A 22,326-nucleotide genomic window follows, 5' to 3' on the forward strand; every position below is an offset into this window, starting at 1 on the left:
ATCTCGCTTTATTGGCCGAGGGAGCCGGCGTACAGCTTCCGGGTCATGTGGCCAGCATGACGAAGCTGCTTCTGGCAAACCAGAGCAGCGCACGGAAATGCCATTTACCTTCCCGCTGAAGCAGTACCTATTTATCTACTTGCATTTTGACGTGCTTTCAAACTGCTAGGTTGGCAGGAGCAGGGACCAAGCAATGGGAGCTCACCCCATTGCGGGGATTCGAACCGCCAACCTTCTGATCGGCAAGTCCTAGGCTCTGTGGTTTAACCCACAGCGCCACCCGCGTCCATCACTTAGAGGGTCACTAGTCTAACCAAGCTGATGCGACCCACAACAAAATGTGGCAGACTGTCATGTTCCTTATTCAGTGCCATTCTCCAGGATACTTCATTTCATTCCTCCTCCCACATAGTTTTCTGCAGTATTCCATGGTCACTGAGCATGCTCAGTCCTCGTGGGGATGTTTTCGGAGATTTTTCGTAGCTTTACCAAACCTTGGATTCCTTCAGACCTGCAGAGACCTCCCTCTTGTGCCTGAACATCAGAAATAGGGAAAATGACGAGCTCGAAATAAAACCACTGTTGCACTGTTGGAGATTAGGTGGTACATAGTATGTTTTATCTTGGCACCAGTTGGCACCATTAACCATTGCTTCTCCAAATATTCTACATAATGCAGACTTGAAAAAGAAATTGAGGACCTTGAGAAAGAAGAACTGGCCATCTCAGCTAAAGAAAAGGCCATACTGAAGAAGCTTAAATCGGTAGAAAGAACCACAGAAGATATTATAAAGGTCAGTGTCTAATTTTAAAGTCCTGCTACTGATGTAATCTCTGTTGCTTTGCAAAAAATAATCAATTGAGGGGGAGGCAGGGATGAAGGCAAGGAAATGTCACAGAGCTCCAATGTGAAGTTCAGCAGGGGGAAATAGGAGCGACTAAAACTCACAGTGGTCAAGCCCCTCCAAAACATGCAGATTTATCGAGATATGTTATGTTGAGATTGCCACAGGAAATGTTGCATCACATTTATACCCTAATCCTAATATTGGAATATTTGCACTTTGTGCTCTGAACTACAGCATTATTTTAGCATTAAAAATAGCTCAGGGTTAACTGTTGACTGTATATCTACGTTGGCAGAGTATCAAGAACATATGGAGGGAGGGGGGAGCCTAAACTCAGAGAGGAAAAAATGCTCTCTATGTTTATTCACCCTTCAGTCAAAGACTGAACAAACACGCAAGCTTGCCAACGTGTCCTGAAAGTCAAATAGGCCCAAAGGGGTATTATGCAATCACTTTTGTAGAGAGAAGCTACTGCCATCCATTGCCCCAGAGTGGTTTAATTGAAGATGCGGCAAGGCAGAGAAAGTCATAGACGAAAAGCTATATTGCAAGAACAGTTGTCATCTCACCCAGGAATGACAAATATATTGACCAATAGCATATGCCTCATAGGAAGGTAAAATACCTTATTTAATAACCCAGCAAAATTATTGTTCTTTTTGATGTTTATTAAATTTGTATACAGTCCTATACCCACAGGTTTCAGGGCCATTCACAAGATAAAATCACAAAAATACATAATAAAAATAAAGACAAAAACAACCCAATTATCCCCCCTCCCCAACACATTATAAAAGGGCATCAGTTGTCAATTAGCCAAAGGCCTGGTTAAAGAGGAACGTTTTTGCCTGGGACCTAAAGATATGTAACAAAGGGGCCAGGCAAGTCTCCCAGGGGAGAGACTTCCACAGTCGGGGGGCCACTGCAGAAAAGGCCAAGTCTTGTGTTGCCACGCTCTGGACTTTTAGTGGAGGAGGCACACGAAGAAGGGCTTCAGAAGATGATCTCAGGGTCCAGAAAGGTTCATCTGGAGAGAGGCGGTCCCTGAGGAAATGTTTTATATATATGGAGGATATGGGGTAGCAATTTATAGACATATACACACATATATAGTCCACTGCCGCTACATATTCTGTAGCTGTGTGGTTGACAAGCAGTGACACTTTCAACCCTACTGGTGGTTATTCACAATACTTGTTTCTTCTTTTTTCTCAGTCTGTGAAGGTGGAAAAAGTAGAGACTAAAGAAGGTATGTTCACTCAGAAGCCTAGAATTTTACATTATTTGTGCCTAACATTAGAGGTAAAAGTGGTTATGTATTAACCATTCTCTCTTTTCACAGAGCCACCTGACTACATTTATGCCAACATACCTGACCTTCCAAAATCTTTCAGGCCTTCTGCACTTAAAAGGACAGGGCATCTAGAAGCAGAGGACGATGAAGAAAAGCGAAAAGGTAAAATTCAGCAATGCAGTTAAAGAAAGGGTGTAGATTTATAATGGGGTACATCTAAAATGGGGTACATCTAAAAGGAAATGAAATGTGTATTTGAAATAAATAAGTATGCATAGATTAGATAGATGATAGATAGATGATAGATAGATAGATAGATAGATAGATAGATAGATAGATAGATAGATAGATAGATGATAGATAGATAGATAGATGATAGATAGATGGATGATAGATAGATGATAGAACACAGAGAGAGACACAAATCTTTTTTTTTCTAGTCTATGTAGCTCAGTATTGTCTACTTCGACCTGTAGTGCTCTCCAGGGTTTGATGCATTTGACTAAACTTCTAAACAGACTTTTCTCATAAGATATATACAGTGGTACCTTGGTTTACATACGCTTCAGGTTACAGACTCCGCTAACCCAGAAATAGTACCTCCGGTTAAGAATTTTACTTCAGGATGAGAACAAAAATCATGCAGCGGTGGCATGGCAGCAGCAGGAGGCCCCATTAGCTAAAGTGGTGCTTCAGGTTAAGAACAGTTTCAGGTTAAGAACAGACCTCCAGAACGAATTAAGCACTTAACCCAATGTACCACTGCATATATTTGAGGATGTGTGGCACTGGCTACACACAATGTTGTTTTGTTTGTTCTATTTTGTTTTGCATGAGTTCTGCGTGTGCTTCGTTTGCCAAGAAAAGAGTGTGATGGTGAGCACACTATTCTTCCTTGTCAAAGACACCTTGTTTCCAGAATACTTCTAGCTATATCTGTTCCATGTTCCCGAATATATCAAATGCTGAAAGGAGAGGGTCAGCAGGTTTTTAATTAGTAAACATTTTGAAACGCCCAGAGCTTGCCCTAGAGCATTGGCAAAGACTGAACGCAAACCAGTGCCTTCCAGATACCAACACAGAAATTCAAGCTCAACCCCATGGCTGATCTTTAGCGAGAGCCAAAATGACAAGCTGGAAGATGTTCCCTTAATCGCTCCTTTTGTTTCCTCAAACCTTGCAAGTTGGCAGAAGAACATGAGGTCCAATGAGTGCCATTGTCTACCTTAACTTTATTGTGCTATATCAAACTTGCACGTTATCCCAGTAGCAGGAACGGAAATTGTTGTCTCAGCTCTGCTTCCCTGTCGCCATGGGAGTGGCGGGCTCTTGCTCTTCACCAGCACTGCATAAAAAAATAAGAGTCTTGCTGAATCACGCCAGAGGCCCATCTAGCCCAGCTGCCTTAAACCAAGTCAGACGATTGATCCATCTAGTTCAGCATTATCTTCACTACTGCCAATAGCATTTTGGCCTTTTCCTGCCCTAACCTGGAGATGCCAGGGATCTAGTGGATGCAAAGCACAGTCTCTACCCCTGAGCTTTGGTCCTTCCTGAGGAATTGGTGCTTTCTGTTTTTCAGGCAGTGCCTTAGAGGTGCACATGTGCTCAGATAGGCTAGTAGAACGACTTCCTGTCTTGAATTTATTTGTTACACTGACTTACAAGCTCAGCCCTATTGCCACCAGAACACAGATAACCCACCAACCTGTTCTGGCTTTTCGCGGAGAGGGAAATGGTAGCACAGTATTACAGTAGCTGCTTGTGTGGACCTCCATCCCACACCCACACCCTGGCTTTAAACCATTGCAGGTAGCCGAACAGTAAGACCAAGGGCTGCCTCTCTAGTCTTTAAAGGACAGGCGACATATAGCTCAAACCAGCAAGGAAAAGATAGGGAGGAGGCTGGAAAAGGGAGATGGAAAGCTCTCCGTATTCCTCATGAACTCCTCCTGAGCGCCTCCAATCCATTGGGCTCAAAATCTCCTCCCAAGTAGCAGTGTATTCTGCCAGTGGATCCTAAGATATCTGATGTCTTTCTGAACCATCTGTGACCCCAGTTATCACAGAGGCTAACTACATATGACAGTGGCAAAAGCCATTTCCTGGATTGTGGGTTGTGCTGGACTTACATAAGGTAGGCTCAGGGTGATTGAAACCAGACAGGAAACAATATAAGGGATAGAAAAGATGTGCTCAATCTTCGTGCCTGCACTTTCCCTACTCAAAAACACACTTCCCAGGTGCTTTTAAGAGCAGCAGGGCTTGCCTCCAGTCTTCAAGCTCCATCAGGAGAAAAACAGTTGCAGGGAGAGCATTACAAGTAAGAAAAGTAGCAGCTGGAGAAGAATCTATCACACCCTGCATGCATTGCTTGAAATTATTCAACGCGTTCCACAGGAAACTGCTGGTGCCCCATCTTCTAACACAACCGCCTGCTGCTGTCATGTGCAAGTTCTTGTGACCTAGCATAATATTATTATTACAGTGGTACCTCAGGTTACATATGCTTCAGGTTACATACGCTTCAGGTTACAGACTCCGCTAACCCAGAAATAGTACCTTGGGTTAAGAATTTTGCTTCAGGATGAGACAGAAATCGTGCTCCAGCAGCACAGCGGCAGCAGGAGACCCCATTAGCTAAAGTGATGCTTCAGGTTAAGAACAGTTTCAGGTTAAGAACGGACCTCCGGAACAAATTAAGTACTTAACCTGAGGTACCACTGTAGTATTATTATTATTATTATTATTATTATTATTAAACATTAACATTTGTCTGAGAGAGTGAAGTTGGTGTTGTTTCATCTCTTCAGGTCTTTGTTGATTTGTTGCCACAAGGGGTTGTAGCTGTGGAGGTATAATTTGTTGAGGTTTCTGCTTATTTGTACCCCTAGGTATCTGAACTTGGTGCGGCAAAGTTTTATCTTGGTGATGTTGGCAAATTCTTTTGGGGTATGGGGCACACAGCCTCAGACTTTGCAAAGTTTACCTGTAGGCCCGACACCATTGCAAATGTGTTGAGTTCTCTGATTAGGGAGGTTGCTGTGTTTATGGGGTCTGGTGTTCGACCATTAGGTCGTCTGCAAAGAGCCCTAATTTATTGTATTATTGACATTTGTAGATATCTTTAGCACGTGTGTTACTTTGCTTTATAAAGGACTCTTATTTCTTCCAATGCAGCTTTGTTCGCTATGGAAATTAAAGTTGAAAAAGACCTGAAGACTGGAGAAAGCACAGTTTTGTCGACAATACCACTACCATCAGAGGAATTTAAGGGTGCAGGAGTGAAAGTGTACGATGACGGCAGAAAGTCGGTCTATGCAGTATGTTCCAATGGAAGTGTCACAAACAAGGAAGTAGATGACCTTGCACCTGTTGAAGTGGAGGACCTCTTGAGGCAGGCAACGGAGAAACAATCCAAGTCTCCCACTGAATATCATGAACCAGTATATGCAAACCAGTTTTGCAGGCCCACAACTCCCCAGAATGATAAGTTAGTCCAGGGACCAAATAGCCAAAAAGGAGCTCTTCAAAGCAAGACAAACAGCCTGGACTGTTTTCATAAGGAACCTGCCTATAAAAAAGAGCAACCATTTAAAGAAAATGGCCTAGATTCTTCCAAGAGCTATCGGCACAATTCTCACTCTCCGGTCCTTCAACGAACACGAAGCCCACCACAGATTAGCCCCCCAAACAAGATGGCAACTAACGTTCAAAGAGAAATTCTACAAGAGGCTGTTGAACCCTATCAGAAGATGGGAGAGAACCAAGAAGGTATAAAATTCAGAAACTCTATAAGTACCCATGAAAGGCCTCCTTCAGGAACTCTGGAAAGTGATGAAGGTTCTAGTTATAGTGTGGTCCAAGCTGTGCCGTGTTACGTGGATGATACCGAACCCGTTACAATGATTTTCATGGGTTACCAGCATGTGGACGATGAAGAACTGAATAAAACTGTCTGTGGGTATGATGGACTTATCCATGCAGAACTCGTCGTCATTGACGATGACGGTGAAGAAGAGGACAGCAAGGAGGAGAGTCGAGCTGGAAAGGCTTTGTTTCATCCAGTTGGTCCTTCTAGCCAGGTCTACCAGACCTCCAACCAAACAAGTGCAATTCCACAGACAAACCCCAGCAAAACCACCAGTGACGGTGTAAATGTGTCGCCTTATAAAAATTCCATATCGCTCAAGGAGCAAGAAGAAAGTCTAAGCTGTGCTAATTACAATGGTCAGATCAATAGCCGGTTATCAGGTGATGGAACAGAGGATCCCTCCTTAACAGGTAAAAAAAGGGGCAAGTCACGACACTGTTGCACTCTCATGTGACAGACTGACTACTTCTCTTTCTCCCTTCGTTCCTTCCTTGCTTCCTCTTGGCATCTCTACACCTCAGAGCTGACTAATACAGACTATCTAACTCATTTCTCCCATGTTCTAACACTTTCATTCAAATGTTAACAGTGTTAACCATGCTACACTGAAGGACCTAAGTGCACAATGCAGCAAAAAAAAAAAAAAATTTAAAAGCTCCAGATAGGGCTGGTATAAATCAGATACAGATCTTTGTACTTCAAGTGCAACTTGGAAACACTGATTAAAATGTGGTCCTATGGCATGTGAGAAAAATGGTTGCATTTCAGTAGTAAATAAGAGCCTTTCTTCCTATTCTGCATCTCCATTTCTGGAGCTCAGTCATGCCTCTCTCTGTTCTCCCGACTTTGTACTGTATAATGTACCTTGCACCTTAACACAGAAAGGCTGGTTGAACAGGTTTGCTTTACCTTAACATTGATTTAACATTGGCCACTTCACTTGAAATGTACCGTATTTATGCAAGTTTTGATATCTTTTCTTAGCCTGCTTGATTTGGATGTATGTGGGTTTGTTTGTTTTTTTAAAAAAAATAGTAAGTATGACTAAAATCCAATTCTTTTATCTAACCTCTGTCTGTCTGTCTGTCTGTCTGTCTGTCTTTAAAATAAAAAAGGTGTTACATTTTCTAACCTGTTTGCATGATTACTTTCACTCTGCTTTCACTCTCCTCCTTGCTAGAAACTTTTTGTATTCTGTATGCTTCTTAGAACACAACAGCCTCAAATCCAAGTACTTCAAACTTCTGGTAATAGTTCTGTTGGAGGAATAAAGGACTGGGTCCACCCAGTGTGGACTGCATCATATAGACCTGATCCCCCAAAGAAGTAAAGCTGAATTATTTGGATTTATAACAGTTTACATCTGTTGACTTAATTTAGGACTAATCCTGTGAATATGCATGCAGTTGCACAAAGGAGATCCCACTAACAAAAATAAGAAAAGTATAAAGGTAAAGGTAAAGGGACCCCTGACCATTAGGTCCAGTCGTGACCGACTCTGGGGTTGCGCGCTCATCTCGCTCTATAGGCTGAGGGAACTGGCGTTTGTCCGCAGACAGCTTCCGGGTCATGTGGCCAGCATGACTAAGCCGCTTCTGGCGAACCAGAGCAGCACACGGAAACGCTGTTTACCTTCCCGTCAGCACTTTGACGTGCTTTTGAACTGCTAGGTTGGCAGGAGAAGGACCGAACAACGGGAGCTCACCCCGTCGCGGGGATTCAAACCGCCGACCTTCTGATCAGCAAGTCCTAGGCTCTGTGGTTTAACCCACAGCGCCACTTCAATATAAATGGATTTAGCATCCAACAGATTTATTTCAATGGGCTTTGAACTTTGGCAGGCCTGCACATGTATTGAAGCCTGCCGGTCTGTTTTACAAACTTCCCCCTCTTCGCTCCATCTTTGTTTTCAAGGCAGTTGACAAAAACAGAACATTAATCAAGCCACAGATGAGCCACCATATATGACATTGTGTTGTGTTATGGGGTCATGAGTCCTGCCTGTTTTATGTCTTCCAGCTTAAATGGCATTTACAGAGCCAGCTTTTCATGATCTCTTTTTGTTAAAATTTTGGAACGCATTGCAGCACATTCAGCTCAGGCGCTCACCACCTGCCAATAGTACCCCTCCAAATATGAGTTCCATAGCAGAATAATGGAATTCATATTAATCTAAGCTAGCCTGGAGCACATTGTTCCCTGACTGCAGAACTTGTCCCCACTGCTGAAGCCAAGTAGTTCTTCTTGCTGCTTTGGTCCTCTTCCCATGCATTGTTACTGTGCCCCGCCACATACGGAGTAAGCGGAGAATGCTAGGAAATGAGTAATTTTCCCAAACAGTCTCCTAATTATCCTGCTTGCCCCCCAAAGAAAACAAAGCCAGGAAGACCAGCTGTAGGGCAAGGTAGCAAGCAAACAAAGAGCTGCTTGTGAGAGGGGAATAGAGGCGTTCTCAGATCTATTTTACTTACTTGTTCCTTGTCAAAACCCATCTTACGAAAATCCCTGAAGTCAGTGCCACCGTGCCATGTCAGGGGAAGGCCCAGTAGTCCAGAGAAGCATTCCTGGATGCCTTTCGCATTGGAGGAAGAGAGCGCTTAAAAATCTAAACAAAAAGGGGCAGCCTTTGTAACCGTGGGGGGGGGGGTTAAGAGTTACTTACCAAGGAAGGAAAAGAGGCACAAGTGTCAACAGGCCAGAATGGAAATGGTGACACCTCCTGCAGTTCAGTCCATAAAGTTTCTAGCCTTCAAACATTTTCAAACCCAACTCCTTGCACCTGATTCTGGTTCTAGACTGTGGAGTTTTGATTTTTTTTATTAAAGTAGATCCTACAAGGCCCAACGTGTAATTAGTGAACAAAGGCCGTATGGAAACATTTCCTGGCTTAAGAAACACAGCAAGGTCACTCTTTTCCTTGACTTGGAATGAAGTTGGCTTGGTGGGCAAATGCCTTAAAATGCAGTATTTCATAAGAAATGGCAAGATACATATGAATCTAGCATTGTGCATACATCACTTCCCAAACCAGTGGCGGGAGCGCACTACATTCAGAGTGAACAGAATTCTCAACTGAGAAATTAAAAGGCATATTGTTTACTGTCAAGTGTCCAGCAGGTTAGAGGGCAGATCAATGACCACTTTGACAGCCATGCAAGATATTTTAGTGCCCATTCTTCCTTCACCTGCCATCTATGCTGCTGTCTCTCTGCACCTTAATAACTTCTGATTTTTAACTCTACTAAAACAATGCTCTCTTGGACCTAACCATTTGAGGTAAGTGCAATTCTCTTTAAAAGTTAGATTTAGAAGTGGGATAACGCATGGAATTTGTGACTTTTTTATTTATTTATGTTGCAGCTCTGAGAATGAGAATGGCAAAACTGGGCAAAAAAGTCATTTAGGAGCTGCAGTGGTATAAATACTAAGTATCTGCTGGTGTGATGTGAAGCAGAAGAAGAGCTTTCTACATTTCGGACTTTGACGGCTTTCGCCTATTCAAAAGAAGCATACATAAGAATAATGGCACCCTGCAGGAAAGTGAATGGACCGCAAGTTGTGCTTCCAGCTACTCAACCCAATCCATATGAATTTAACTTCAAGTGCCTTCAAAAATTTCTGATAACAAATGGGACATTTCTAATAAATGCTATGACTATGTAATTGGAAGCTAAGAGCCAGTATCTTTAACAAGGCTGCACCCATAAGAGTCCCATTTATTGAGTGAGGGTTGGCTGTTTCCTATTCAGATCATTCTCTAAGCCCAACCACACAAGCAAGAATATATCTTCCTATTCTTACCAATTGTGGGTGGAGTGTCACAGCTCATGATTTGTACATTCCCATAAATCATGGGCTCTGAAGTGGGACTATGACACTTCAGGATGTTTACTACTACCCAAAGCCACCATCTTCCCTAGAGATTATCTCCATGTGTTCTTTTGGTTCTTGTTAAGGAAACTCCTGGCAGGGTGAACTACATACTCTAACCAACAGCTTTTGTCAGGCCTCATTCATCTCCCACAGGGCGACTAGGGGTGCCGGAAGATAGATTTCTACTTCTGACAGTAGCAGGGCCAGTTCTCTGAACTACAAATAGCCTTGACCTATGTACAATCCCATAAGGGATGCAGGTGGTGCTGTGGGTTAAACCACAGAGCTAGGACTTGCCGATCAGAAGGTCGGCGGTTCGAGTCCCCGCTCCCGTTGCTCGGTCCCTGCTCCTGCCAACCTAGCAGTTCGAAAGCACATCAAAGTGCAAGTAGATAAATAGGTACCACTCCGGCGGGAAGGTAAACGGCATTTCCATGCGCTGCTCTGGTTCGCCAGAAGCGGCTTAGTCATGCTGGCCACATGACCCGGAAGCTGTACACCGGCTCCCTTGGCCAATAAAGCGAGATGAGCACTGCAACCCCAGAGTCGGCCACAACTGGACCTAATGGTCAGGGTTCCCTTTACCTTTACTATGTACAATCCCACCTGGCCCCACTATCACCAGCCTGCCAGCTATGGACCACAGAAATAGAAAGATATTTATATGGTTAACAGTACTTGCCCAAGTGTGTTTGCAGCTTCAAAAGTGAAGGCATCATGCATATGTAAAACACCTACTAGAGATGGAAAACGCTGCCACTCTCTGCTAATGCACTCATACTCAATGCATCCTGCATTGTGTCAACCCCATCGCATTTCCTCATTCAGAATTGGGGCGGGGGGAGGTCAAAAGTCTGTTATGGGGTGGGTGGGAGAGAGACCGACAAGCAGGGTTTAAGGTGGGTTTTTTCCACCATCTTATGCTTACATCCATCTGTCACTTTTCTACTCCATAGTTACAGACCCCCACTGACCTATGAATAAGCCCCATTGAATTCAATAGGATTTACTGCTGCGTAGTCATGGTTAGGATTGTGCCGTTAGCCACTTCAGATTAGACAGCGCTTCCCTGCCCCACTGTGATCATTTTTCCTCCAGCGCCTCTGCTAAACACATTTTCAGACAGGTAGACATGGCCAAAGTTCTCAAGAAGTTAAGAAAAATAAAAATCACAACAATTCATGCTCCAGCATAAGGATTTGCTAGAAGGAAAGTTCTCTGCTTCAGGTCATAGCTATCTGCTGCACAAGAACTCAGCCTGGGCCACAAACAGGACAGAGAACAGAATGGGCAAGACTTGCTGATTTGGAGAATTTCTGGAGACAACAGGCTGAAGTATGTGTACAAAAAAATATTTAAAATAGTTGAAATTTTGTTTGGGCATTGTGCTTTCAAAGCACAGATTTCTATTCTGATAAACATTTAGATTTGTTCTTGTGGGCTGTTTCATTTCTTTGAGTTGGCAACCGTTTAAACTTAACCATGATTAAACTCTGAGCAAGAGCACCCCACAGTGTCTCAACAGTAGAAGTGACAGTCCCAGTGGCTCGGCTGTGCATCCAAGAGTTTTATATCAAAATGTCAAGTGCAGCAAGACTGCATCTTCCCTACAAACAGGTCAAAGACAATGAGAGAGGGAGAGATTTGGCAAGCAGATTAGCCTGCTTCAATGCATAAGTAATACATATAGCTATGGCGAGAGGCCAGGGGTTCTCTTTAATTGCCCATTTCATTAACTTTCAGACAGTGATTCAGGGGCACCTGAAAATACAAGTCCATGTGTGGATGGCACTTGCTTCTGGACAAACTGAGATGGCTTCTTCGTATAAGTATCAAGAAAAAAGTACACAGAGTACACAAAGCAACTCTTTTAATTTATGCAATTCACACTCTCATAATAGGATAAAAAAATGAAGCACTGGAATGTAATGCACGACTATAAAATCAGTGCAGATGGTCTCACACTTGATTTGTGCGGGGTGTAGCAAGTAGGGAAAGCAAGGAAAGGGTCAAGGGGACAGGGAGTAAGAATTCCAGTTATTTCAATCCAGTGTGGAAGACAACATGAACCACAATGGGTGGAATCCAATTGCATCCTTTTGCCCGTGGGAAGAGTTTTTCGTCTAGCAGCAGCCTTTGCAAATGGATGAGGACAGATTATTTTTGCTCATCCTGCACCTCCCCCTCCCACCGGCAGCATCTTCCATGCTATTCTTGAGGGACCCACACCACCTAGAGCATTGTCAAAAAATCACCCACCTGCCTCTGCTGTTTTCAGTGACATCCAATGGATAATTGGATTTCACCCAGAGACTGCAGGTTGACAGTTTTTTTCATACACACACATATTTAGATATACATGTGCCAATCATTCTTTAAACAAATGTTGGCACTAATTCTAGAGAGCTTTCTGGGACAGCTACTAGTTACCTGTTAAAGAAACTCAGAGTGAGGGGAGAGATGTAATCTACAAGAACACTGGTTGCTTCAAAGGAGAAAGGGCAGTTAGATCTCCACCAGAGCTGTTCCCCCCCCTTAACACCATATAGTCTTCCAACAGAGCTACAAATCCAAGACGTTTGTGTCAAACACAATCCTTGAGATCTCCGATGCCTGAAATAAGTTGTTCCAAATGATATCTGGCCCCTAACTGGCTTCCGTTGTCGTTCCCTCTCGACTCACAAAATTGTTTCCAAATATAACTGCTGAAATCCCTATGGATGAGGCATCCTTAAAAACTAATGCCTTGCAGTCTGAAATCCAGCCACAAAAGCCTTTAGTGGTAGACCATTATTCTTCATCACACTGAGACAATGACTATCTGCATCCATGCTCAGGTTAGAAGCAGGCTGGGGAGAGGGATGTGTAGACCTTTAACCATCCTCTAGCTAGCCTATAGACCATGAGCATATGGAGCTCCTATGTCATAATGGTGGCGGTTGCAGGTGGAGACTAGCTAGGAATAACATGAACATGTTGACCTATTAGATGGATGGACAGACAGCTGATCAAGTGCAATGGCAGGCAGTCCATTTCAAATCAATGGCAACCCTGGAACAAGAAAGGCCAGCTTCTCAAATGGAAGCTCTCCCTTGAGCCTTGAAGTGACCGATGAATCTACAGGATCCAGATAGACAAATGTTGAAGGGAGGCGTTTAGTCATGCTGGAGACCAAGGCAGTTCTGACCAGGTTGGGACAACGTATTTGCCAAGAAAGGTCTAATTCTGCCCTGCAACGGCTGTATAACGAGGACCAGGTTTATATGAGGTTTCTTAAATCCTGAATTGGCAGTGTTTACGTTACAGATCGTCCTTCTGCTATGAACTTCAGCAAGACACGTCTCCAACAGTTCTATTGCAAGCTCTTCGGAGTATTAAAGGCTTCTTCTTTGTCATACTTTTACAATTGCTGTCAGGAAGGTGATGAGAAATGCCACATTGCCACTAATGTAGATGAACAGCACTGTCTTTTTAAATGTATGCCCCTGTAAAGAGAGAAAGGGAAACACTGGGAATGCAACCATTTGTAAAAATGTTGAGTCAGTTCAGCAAAAATAAGGAGTGGAGAGGATATACGGCAGGTATGTGAAAACCATAGCTGTCAACATTTTCCTTTTTTTAAGGGAAATTCCCTTATTCCGAATAGGATTCCTCACAAGAAAATGAAAAAGTTGACAGCTATGGTGAAAACTCTGGCCCATCAGAAGCCAACTTCCATCAGCCCTAGCCAGCAAAGCCAATGGTCAGGAGTAGGGGTAGACAACATTTCCAGTTGTCTCAGTTTCTCATTTTTCCACTCTAAAATTGTCCCCATTTGGCACAAATTTGATTATATATATATATATATATATATATATATATATATATATATATATTAAAAACCCTCATGAAAATTTATCAAAATCTTTGTAGGACTTTCTCCTAATAAACACATTTTTATATGAAGGTTTGACTAACTTACACATTTTCGCAATCAATTTCCCTTAATATCATTTATTTTTCTTTGTTATTTCACCAACATATTCATTTTTACACACACCTTCCCCCAGTCTATTTATTTCTGTAAAACATTGTTTGGTTAGGCAACTACATCACAAACTTTGGATAAGTGTCAATTTTGAAGGATAACTGCGTTTTGGTTCACACACTGCTTCAGAAAGTGTGAATTGGACAGATTCGGCTTTAAATGTGAACTGGATTTAATTTCCCCTTCATTCCTAACTCAGGAATAATGGGAATTATGGTCTGGCAACATCTGAAGGGCCACAGGTTAGGAAAGGCTGCTCTGGAATGTACCACTACAGGATACAAATGGGGGGAACCATTATGTTGGTATGGGAAACTGTCGTGTGATGGGCCAATGGCCGTAATAAAGTTCAATACAAATGGGGGGAAGACACATTCCAAACGCTTCCCCATAGAAAGAGAAACCCTCTGTACATGATACATCAAGGAGATGGGAATGGAAGAAGGAAGCTTGTGCACAAGGCTAGTCACCTTTTGCATTAGCTTGCTTTTCCCTTAAAAGCACATGGGAGCATTCAAATGAGCTAGCCTTACGCCCTGAATGTAGTATAGTTCTTAGGAGGCAGCTCCATGCTCAGAAAATATATATATGCATATATTTATCCTCTCGCATGCATTCTGTGCTTACCTGTGCCTCTGCCGTTGTAATGGACTGCAGAATCTGTATCCTGTCATCTTCCAACACTTGAACTGCAAAATAAAAGTTTCACGGTTAATTTTTATTTAGCCTGAAGCCATCAAAGCAGTGTAGAAGGTAAAAATATATAATCCCCCAAAATGCAAATTCTGAAATTAAAACCGTGCCTACAGATCTAGATCAGAGCTACACTCTACCCTTTATGTTTCTGGTCATTTACCAGATTATCTTAAAAGACACCAGACACAATCCAGTGGACAGAATAGATCTTTAAGCAGCCCTGTTTTAGATTTGTGCCTGTTGAGCTTCATCCACCAGTTCAAAATAAAGGGGATGCCGCTCGTTCATTTGAGATGAAGACACTGTTTGAAATGAGCATATTCTGATGGAGAAGTGGGGATGCTGTCCTTGACATGGTCCCATTCTGGAACACACTTTACTTATTCTAGTACAAGAGACTCTACAGGAGGTGTGTGGAAGCTGTGACACTCCATTGGCCATGCTGGCTGAGATTGATGGGAGTTGGAAATCCAACACTAGCCACAAGCTGGGAAAGGTTGTCCAATGGAAGATACAAGAGGGCAGGGGAGAGAAGTGTGGACAGAGATTTCCATTTGGTCCCAGGAGAACAGAGCTCAAATGCCTGCTTATCCATGGGCTCCCCTGGTGTCAGAAGCATTTACCACCGTCTCAGCTTCAGACCCTGTTCCATAAAGTAAACCAACCAGCAGTTCTTTGTGCTTCAAACCCATCTCTCTTCAAACTAATAAGCAAATGTGATGTGTAATGGGCTAGTTTCGATATGCATCCCTCCAGCCACTTCTGCCACATTATTGCTCCTGAATAAAAATTATTTTATCAGGTATATCATGTTACATTTCTCCACTCAAATATGTACCTGGGGCTTTCACAGCAATTGTGAAAACTGCAGGGGGGGACAGCAGATAAGGATAATGCAAACAGGTCTTTAGACAGTGAAAAGCAATCTCTTTCGTGAGCCAGGATATCTGCCTCTTGTTGCAACTGCATTGTGTTCAATGCAAGCTAAAGTAGAGATTGGTCATGCTACCTTTGTGAATGAGGCAGTAGCCATGTATCTCCAGGAGAACATCGGTGCCAACATGCCAAGCTACAAATCCCATCATCGTATATGTATCCCATGGATCTGGAAGGTTGAGAGCTGGCAAGTCCATTCCGAGGAATATTACCACCACTAAAGGACAGGGCCAGGTTTACAAAAACAGAGAGTAAGCAAAATTAGATCAAGTAATTTCAACCGGCAGTACTGCAACTTATTGCTGCAGTGTGGTTAGCAACAAAATACATGATAAAAATACAACCCAAAGTCCCACATAATTACAGGCTACCTGCTCACTTGTATAAAGCAAGAGAGTCCATATCCTCTGTGGTTTCCAATGCACAGACACTAAGGTTTCCTCCAGAACATTTTGTAGGAGTCATTCAAGTGACCACTGAATTTTATAAAGCATTGTGGACCAATAACAACACATTTTTTATTTTATTTTTTAATTGACTCTTTGCAGTTTGGAAATGACAGGGAAATGCACTGACAAATGTCAGATGAACAAATGACTAATGGGAAGATGTAAGCAAATCAGAACAAGTGTCCAATAAAGACCAGACATAGGTAAACTTTGGACAAGCAAACCGGGATGAATACCCAACAAACAGGCTATTTAGAGGAGCTTTAAGCCTTCAGACACAATGTTTAGCAGTTGTAGTCTATGCACTCCCAGTGATGGTCAGATTGTGGTCATGGAACAACGTGCATTTATTTGATATTGCATGTGAAACCAAAGCAATTTCAAGTACACTGGTACCTCGGGTTACATATGCTTCAGGTTACATATGCTTCAGGTTACAGACTCCGCTAACCCAGAAATAATACCTCGGGTTAAGAACTTTGCTTCAGGATGAGAACAGAAATCGCACGGCGACAGCACGGCAGCAGCGGGAGGCCCCATTAGCTAAAGTGGTGCTTCAGGTTAAGAACAGTTTCAGGTTAAGAACGGACCTCCGGAACGAATTAAGTACTTAACCCGAGGTACCACTATAGTCAGCAAGATGCCAGAGTGAAGTTACCACAAAATGCAAGATCTGCAAGTATAGGACTGCCACTTGTAGAAAGCCACACAAATTAACTTAAGAAAAGCATAATTAATACCCATTCTTCCTAGCCATCTTACAAAGTCAACATTTTAGATAAGGCTAGAATGAATCATTCACTCACCTGCTAATATTCTAGCAGTTGTGCCCGTGCTCCAGTGTAACCAGTTGAAGATTTCTCTTCTGTTCCCAAAGAAAAAGGAAAAGAAAGTCAGTGCATGATTCCAAACACCATCAGTGCCCGGGGTGTGAAAAGAGAAAGAGGATGATTACATCACCACACACTCATTAGGGTTGCTGTAACTGGAGTTTGCAAACTTGGGGGTTACAAATTTCTGGAAGAGGGCACAGGTCTGGGGTTTCCATACCCATTAACCACAGGATCATTGCCCTTTAAACCTCTTAACCCGGCTGGTAATTCCCTCGCACTCTCATTTATTTATGTAACTTGAGCATGCAAGAATACCTTGGTGCTTGAGGTGGAGGTCTGAAGCCTGCCATAATGGGCTGAAAGATTGCCAGTGCCATCACCGTACAGCCAAGATATGGATGGAAGCCTGCTTGCTGTATAAAAGATGGGTTTGGTTATGAACAACCCTCCAACAATGCTTTTTTGACAAAGACCACACTTCACAGCAGGATATAGTCATTGCATGGATATGCTATGCAAGTTCTTGAATACAGTGGTACATTGGTTCTCAAATGCCTTGGTACTCAAACAGCTTGGAACCCAAATACTGCAAACCCAGAAGTAAGTGTTCCGGTTTGAGAACTTTTTTCAGAAGCCGTAACATTTCAGAATGTTACGCTTCCGATTTGAGTGTCACACTTCCATTTTGAGTGTTATGCTGAGGTCTATCTGTTTTTGCTATTTATTTTGCATTTTTGTTTTTGCGGCTCTTTCTTTTTGTTTTTGTGACTGTGTGGAACCCAGTTCAGCTACTGATTGTGTTACTGCAGTACATTGTTTATTACTTTCATTTTATGGATCAATGGCCTCGTTGGATAGTAAAACAGATTAATCCATTTTGCATTACTTTCTATGGGAAAGCGCACCTTGGTTTTGGAACCCTTTGGTTTTGGAGCAGAATTCCAGAACAGATTAAGTTTGAGAACCAAGGTACTACTGCACTTAAGGGACCGTTTTCCATACTTAGAAAGCTAGACTTGGAGAGAACACTTTTATTTTATTTTTTAAAAGAATTTTTTAAAAGAATTACCATTATTTACCAAGTATCAAATAGAAGCACACACATGCACAAAGACTCCAGAACAAAGAAAAGGCCCCAAAGCTACTAGGAGATGGCATAATACCGTATTTTTCGCCCTATAGGACACACTTTTTCCCCTCCAAAAATGAAGGGGAAATGTGTGTGCATCCTATGGGGCGAATGCAGGCTTTCACTGAAACTTGGAGAGCAAGAGGGGTCAGTGTGCCCCGCGCTTCGGGAAGCTATCCTTAAGCCTGGGGAGCCCGCAGGAGTTCCCGCAGGGCTCCCTAGGCTGTGGATAGCAGCCTGCTGCACGGAGCGCGGGGCGCGCTGAAGCAGAGCGCCCCGCGCTTCGGGCAGATATCTGTAGCTTAGGGAGCCCTGCGGGAGTTCCCGCGGCTGGGGGGGAAATAATTTTTTTTTCTTTATTCTCCCCCCCCAAAAAAAACCTAGGTGCGTCCTATGGGCCGGTGCATCCTATAGGGTGAAAAATACAGTAATTCTCTCATTGTGGAGCAAATTCTGAAGATAATTATGCTATTGTATTAGGGTGCATTCCTAACCTTCTTTGGACCAGGTTTTGAGGAGGGGTGGATGAAGACTGGCACAGCAATTTACCTCCTACACACACACACACACACACACACACACACACCTTCCACCCCAGCACAAGTTTGCCAAGACCAGACGGCAAATACAGGATTTTTCACTTGGTCATCCACATCAGGTGTCTTACATAACAAATCAAGAACAAACTTAGCTCTCGGTTCTGAACTTTGTGACTCTTTTATAGGTAACGGGAAAGAACAGTGTCAGAACACAAAATTTTTAACATAGCCACACATGGGGAGTTACATTGTTGAATGAAAGCATCAAGCTTATGTAATGTCACTTACATCGCTCCAGCCTCCCCGGTATAAGAATGGAAGAATGAAAGATGCACCTGTAAGCAGCACTGTCATCACCATTAGGGCACGATGGACCTATCGATAAAAAGTTAGGTATTTTAAAGAAAATAGTTTAGTTCAATAGAATCCAGAGACTCATTCTTATGCAAAATTCTAGTAACAAGGAACATGGTGGCAGAAAATCAATCTGTTTAGAATAAAAATGGAACCTATGCTCTTAAGGAATACACAAAAGGATTTGAGGGAAATCTTGCAGAGGGTTGGATTGCAGGACCTTAGAGATGCCTTCCAACTATTATGATTCCTAGCACATCACTTGAATAGAGACAATGGCCATCTTCTGGCTTTTCCTCCCACCTGAAACCAGATCTCTTCTCCAAACAGCAATGAATTAGGCCAGACAGGCTTGAAGAATCGGGCAACGATCACACCAATGCTAACGGTGGTCATCCATGCAACGAACATTAATGCACCTGAAAAAGGAAGACACAAAAGGTTCTTGCAAAGAGCTATGAGTTGTGAAGTAGCCACGATTTAAAAATAAAATAAAATCAAAGGTCACTTTTATGGCTTCAGACATTCAAAAAGCGCTTTTCGAGCCATTATGGTTTCTTTCATCCCCAGCCTGAAATATCAGAAGCTGTTCTTACACTGCTTCCTATAAAGATAGTATTATGTACTGAGTTGAATAGGATCCAAAATGCAGCAGTCTGATTAGCCCTAGAACAATAAGATTCAGAATGCAGCAGATTGGACCTAGAACAATAGGACCCAGAATGCAACAGTCTGATTGGTCCACAGGAGCCACCCAATCCAGCTCCAAGTGGAAGTGAATCCGCAACCTGATTGGCCTACAGGAGAATCCCGGAATTAGCCAATCACATGGGACCCATTGTGTAAATAATGTATATAAAGCAGACATTCTGGGGGAACTTCCATTCTTCCTCACCACTATGAGCTGAATAAAGAGAATGAAATCCACTCTCGACTCCAAGTATATTTCAGATGGTATGAAAGTTTGCACACCTTCTTCCTCTGAGAAGCTTTCGTGTAGAAAACACAGGATGTTGTCTATAAGAGGTCCCATCCAGTGCATTCTGTCGTCCCCCCTAGCATCCCATACAGAACTGCAAGACTTTGAAAGTTCACCTGTTACACATGCTGCAAGAAGACCCCGCCACCCCAGCTACGAGTCACTGGACCACAGGAGACCTAGCCCATCCTTGCACAAGAAACAGAGCATTAGCTTGCCATGGATCTTGATGAGAAGTGGGGAGCGGGATCCTCCAATATCCTTTGCCGGTCCTGTAACGTTAAACTTTCCATCTGTGATCAGAGGCTGCCTGTAGTGTTTATGGATCATACCTCCTGCGCAAGAGATGAAGAACAGATAAGATGTTAATGGCAAAGGAAGGGTGGGGAGAATTATCTGCACCCTGCAAGAAACAGGGACTGCAAGGTAGGTTTGGATAAGAGGTTAGTGATTGGCTCAAGATCACCCAGTGAGCTTTGCAGCAAAGTAAGGATTTGAATCCAAGTTGGTGGACCTGTAAAAGGGTAAAAAGAGTATTGGGAAATAATTTATAATGAATTGAAAAAAATGTTTGAAAGTACTTTTCAAAAAAACCCACAACCTAGAGTCCTTTTTGTTGGGGATAATTCAGACGGAAATTCCCAGGTGTCAAAAAAGGCTATTTATGTATGCCACTACTGCGCCCCGTGTTTTGTTAGCCCCAAAATGGAAAACGAGAGAGCTCCCATCTAAAGAAGAATGGCAACTCAAACTGATGGAATATGCACAGCTTGCGGGTCTAACATATAGAATATGAGAACAAGAAGAACATACGTTTAAAGAAGATTGGAAAATGTTTGCTGAATATATGGGGAAAACTGTGTACACTTGAAAACATTGGCAGCATTAAGATAATTTCAGCAGTGTGAACAAGTCTTGCTGGATGTATTAATGGAATACTGAATAGTTTAGTTTATGTAGAATATGCAGGGATTTATGATATGCAGATTGAACCATGGAAAGAGAAGAAGGGAAGTCATTGATATTCTAAGGTTTAATGAATATTTTAAATTGTAAAATAGAAAACTTAATAAAAATTGCACGCACACACACAGATTTGAATCCAAGTCACTCCAGGAGGGCTCCATTGTCTAACCACAGTCCATAACCAGTAATGGAACCTTAAGGATTTTTGTCACTTTTCTTTCAGTTCCAAACTTACCTTCACTGACTTCCCCATCTGCCATAAATATATAGTAGTTTGCATCAAGATTAAACCTCCCTTGAAGAGCAGGAAAGTGAATTCTTCTTCTGAAAGAACACTGAATAAGTCCGTCAGCCAGCCTCCATGACATTTCATCCAGAGGAGGCTGTGGGGAAAATAAATTAATGCCAATTTAACATTTCTGACTCCCAAGCTGAATGACCACAAATATTGTTTTGTTTTGGTTTTTTACATGCCTAGTGCTGCCATCAAAAGCTTATAGGCAACCGGGTTTATCAGAACAAACATTCCTGATCATGGGCGTGGCCAGGATTTTTGTCACAGGGGGCAGAACATCAGTTTGCTATGTATTTTTATTGATTGGGGGAGCAGTTGCCCCTCCCTGCCTCCTCCTTGGCTATGGCCCATGTTCCTGATCCAAACTGGCAGGCTTTTAGGAAGCAACCGCAGTGCGTTTGAGACAACCAATGTATTTCTAATGCTACATTTGGTGTACCTACACAGTGATTTCTCAACATCACCCTACCAAGACCCATGAGGAACAGAGGCAATTTTGAAAGCTCAGAGTCCACCATACCCATGCTCTGTGGGCAAGAAACTCTTCTATTGGAGTGGATGAGTTGAAAAATGTTTATTCAGATGAAGAATCAGAAGTTCCTTAGTTTCTTAACTTTTCTTTCTTTCTTTCTTCTCCTCTGCATCAGTGTTTTTATTTTACTTAGGTTAATGTTTCAGTTTGGACAGGAAAGATATTTGATAATAATCTTTGTATCTCTCTTTACAAAATCTAGTAAAAAATTATTCCAAAAAGAGAGAGGAACTCTTTGCAAGCAATGGAGAGCAGAGGCAAATAAAAGCTGGATGCATGTGCCAGTTTCAGATGACTACCACACCACCCACAAAGGTGTCCCAGGCTGTGTACAGAACATATATTTAAAGCACATGACTTGACCCAAAGAAGGTTAGTGTAATTTAAATGTTGGTGTTAATTGCATTAACTGTGCTTAGGTCTGTCTCTCAAGTTGCCCTTCCCCTGGGTCTGATTTCTGTTCAGGGTTAGGATGCCAGCTGTGGTGGGCCTTCTGAAACAGCCTGAGGCTGCAGGATTCTGGCATGACTCATCCCTCCCCTTTCTCACCAGAGGGAGAAGTGAGTTTGTGCATGTGTGTATGTTGGCTGATATATATAGCCAGAAGCAACAAGCAGCCTTGCATGGATCTCTGTCCGGTTTGAGTCTCTTTGCCATTCTTACCTCAACTTCCTAAGACGAGGTTACTATACTTAGTTTGTT

General features: G+C 42.7%; 2 protein-coding genes across 3 annotated transcripts in view; one reads left to right on the forward strand and one right to left on the reverse strand.

Annotated features, from left to right (window-relative positions):
- The window catches only part of PALMD (palmdelphin), a 56,890-nt gene extending 47,205 nt beyond the window's left edge, over positions 1-9,685 (forward strand). For both annotated transcript variants that reach the window (XM_053391746.1, XM_053391747.1), the window contains 5 exons: positions 680-794; positions 2,064-2,097; positions 2,191-2,304; positions 5,323-6,426; positions 9,377-9,685. In XM_053391746.1, coding sequence (XP_053247721.1) covers positions 680-794; positions 2,064-2,097; positions 2,191-2,304; positions 5,323-6,426; positions 9,377-9,420 — 1,411 coding nt within the window. In that variant the 3' untranslated portion in view covers positions 9,421-9,685. The remainder of the gene's footprint in view (positions 1-679; positions 795-2,063; positions 2,098-2,190; positions 2,305-5,322; positions 6,427-9,376) is intronic.
- A 2,057-nt stretch (positions 9,686-11,742) lies between these two features.
- Positions 11,743-22,326, reverse strand: part of FRRS1 (ferric chelate reductase 1) — a 30,850-nt gene continuing 20,266 nt past the window's right edge. Inside the window, exons 8-16 of the mRNA XM_053391753.1 lie at positions 21,033-21,180; positions 20,050-20,166; positions 19,156-19,271; positions 18,787-18,873; positions 17,146-17,243; positions 16,804-16,862; positions 15,622-15,765; positions 14,544-14,605; positions 11,743-13,374 (exon numbers count right to left, since the gene is read on the reverse strand). Coding sequence (XP_053247728.1) covers positions 13,282-13,374; positions 14,544-14,605; positions 15,622-15,765; positions 16,804-16,862; positions 17,146-17,243; positions 18,787-18,873; positions 19,156-19,271; positions 20,050-20,166; positions 21,033-21,180 — 924 coding nt within the window. The 3' untranslated portion in view covers positions 11,743-13,281. The remainder of the gene's footprint in view (positions 13,375-14,543; positions 14,606-15,621; positions 15,766-16,803; positions 16,863-17,145; positions 17,244-18,786; positions 18,874-19,155; positions 19,272-20,049; positions 20,167-21,032; positions 21,181-22,326) is intronic.

This window comes from Podarcis raffonei, chromosome 6 (genome assembly GCF_027172205.1).
Source record: "Podarcis raffonei isolate rPodRaf1 chromosome 6, rPodRaf1.pri, whole genome shotgun sequence".
Taxonomy (NCBI): Eukaryota; Metazoa; Chordata; class Lepidosauria; order Squamata; family Lacertidae; genus Podarcis; species Podarcis raffonei.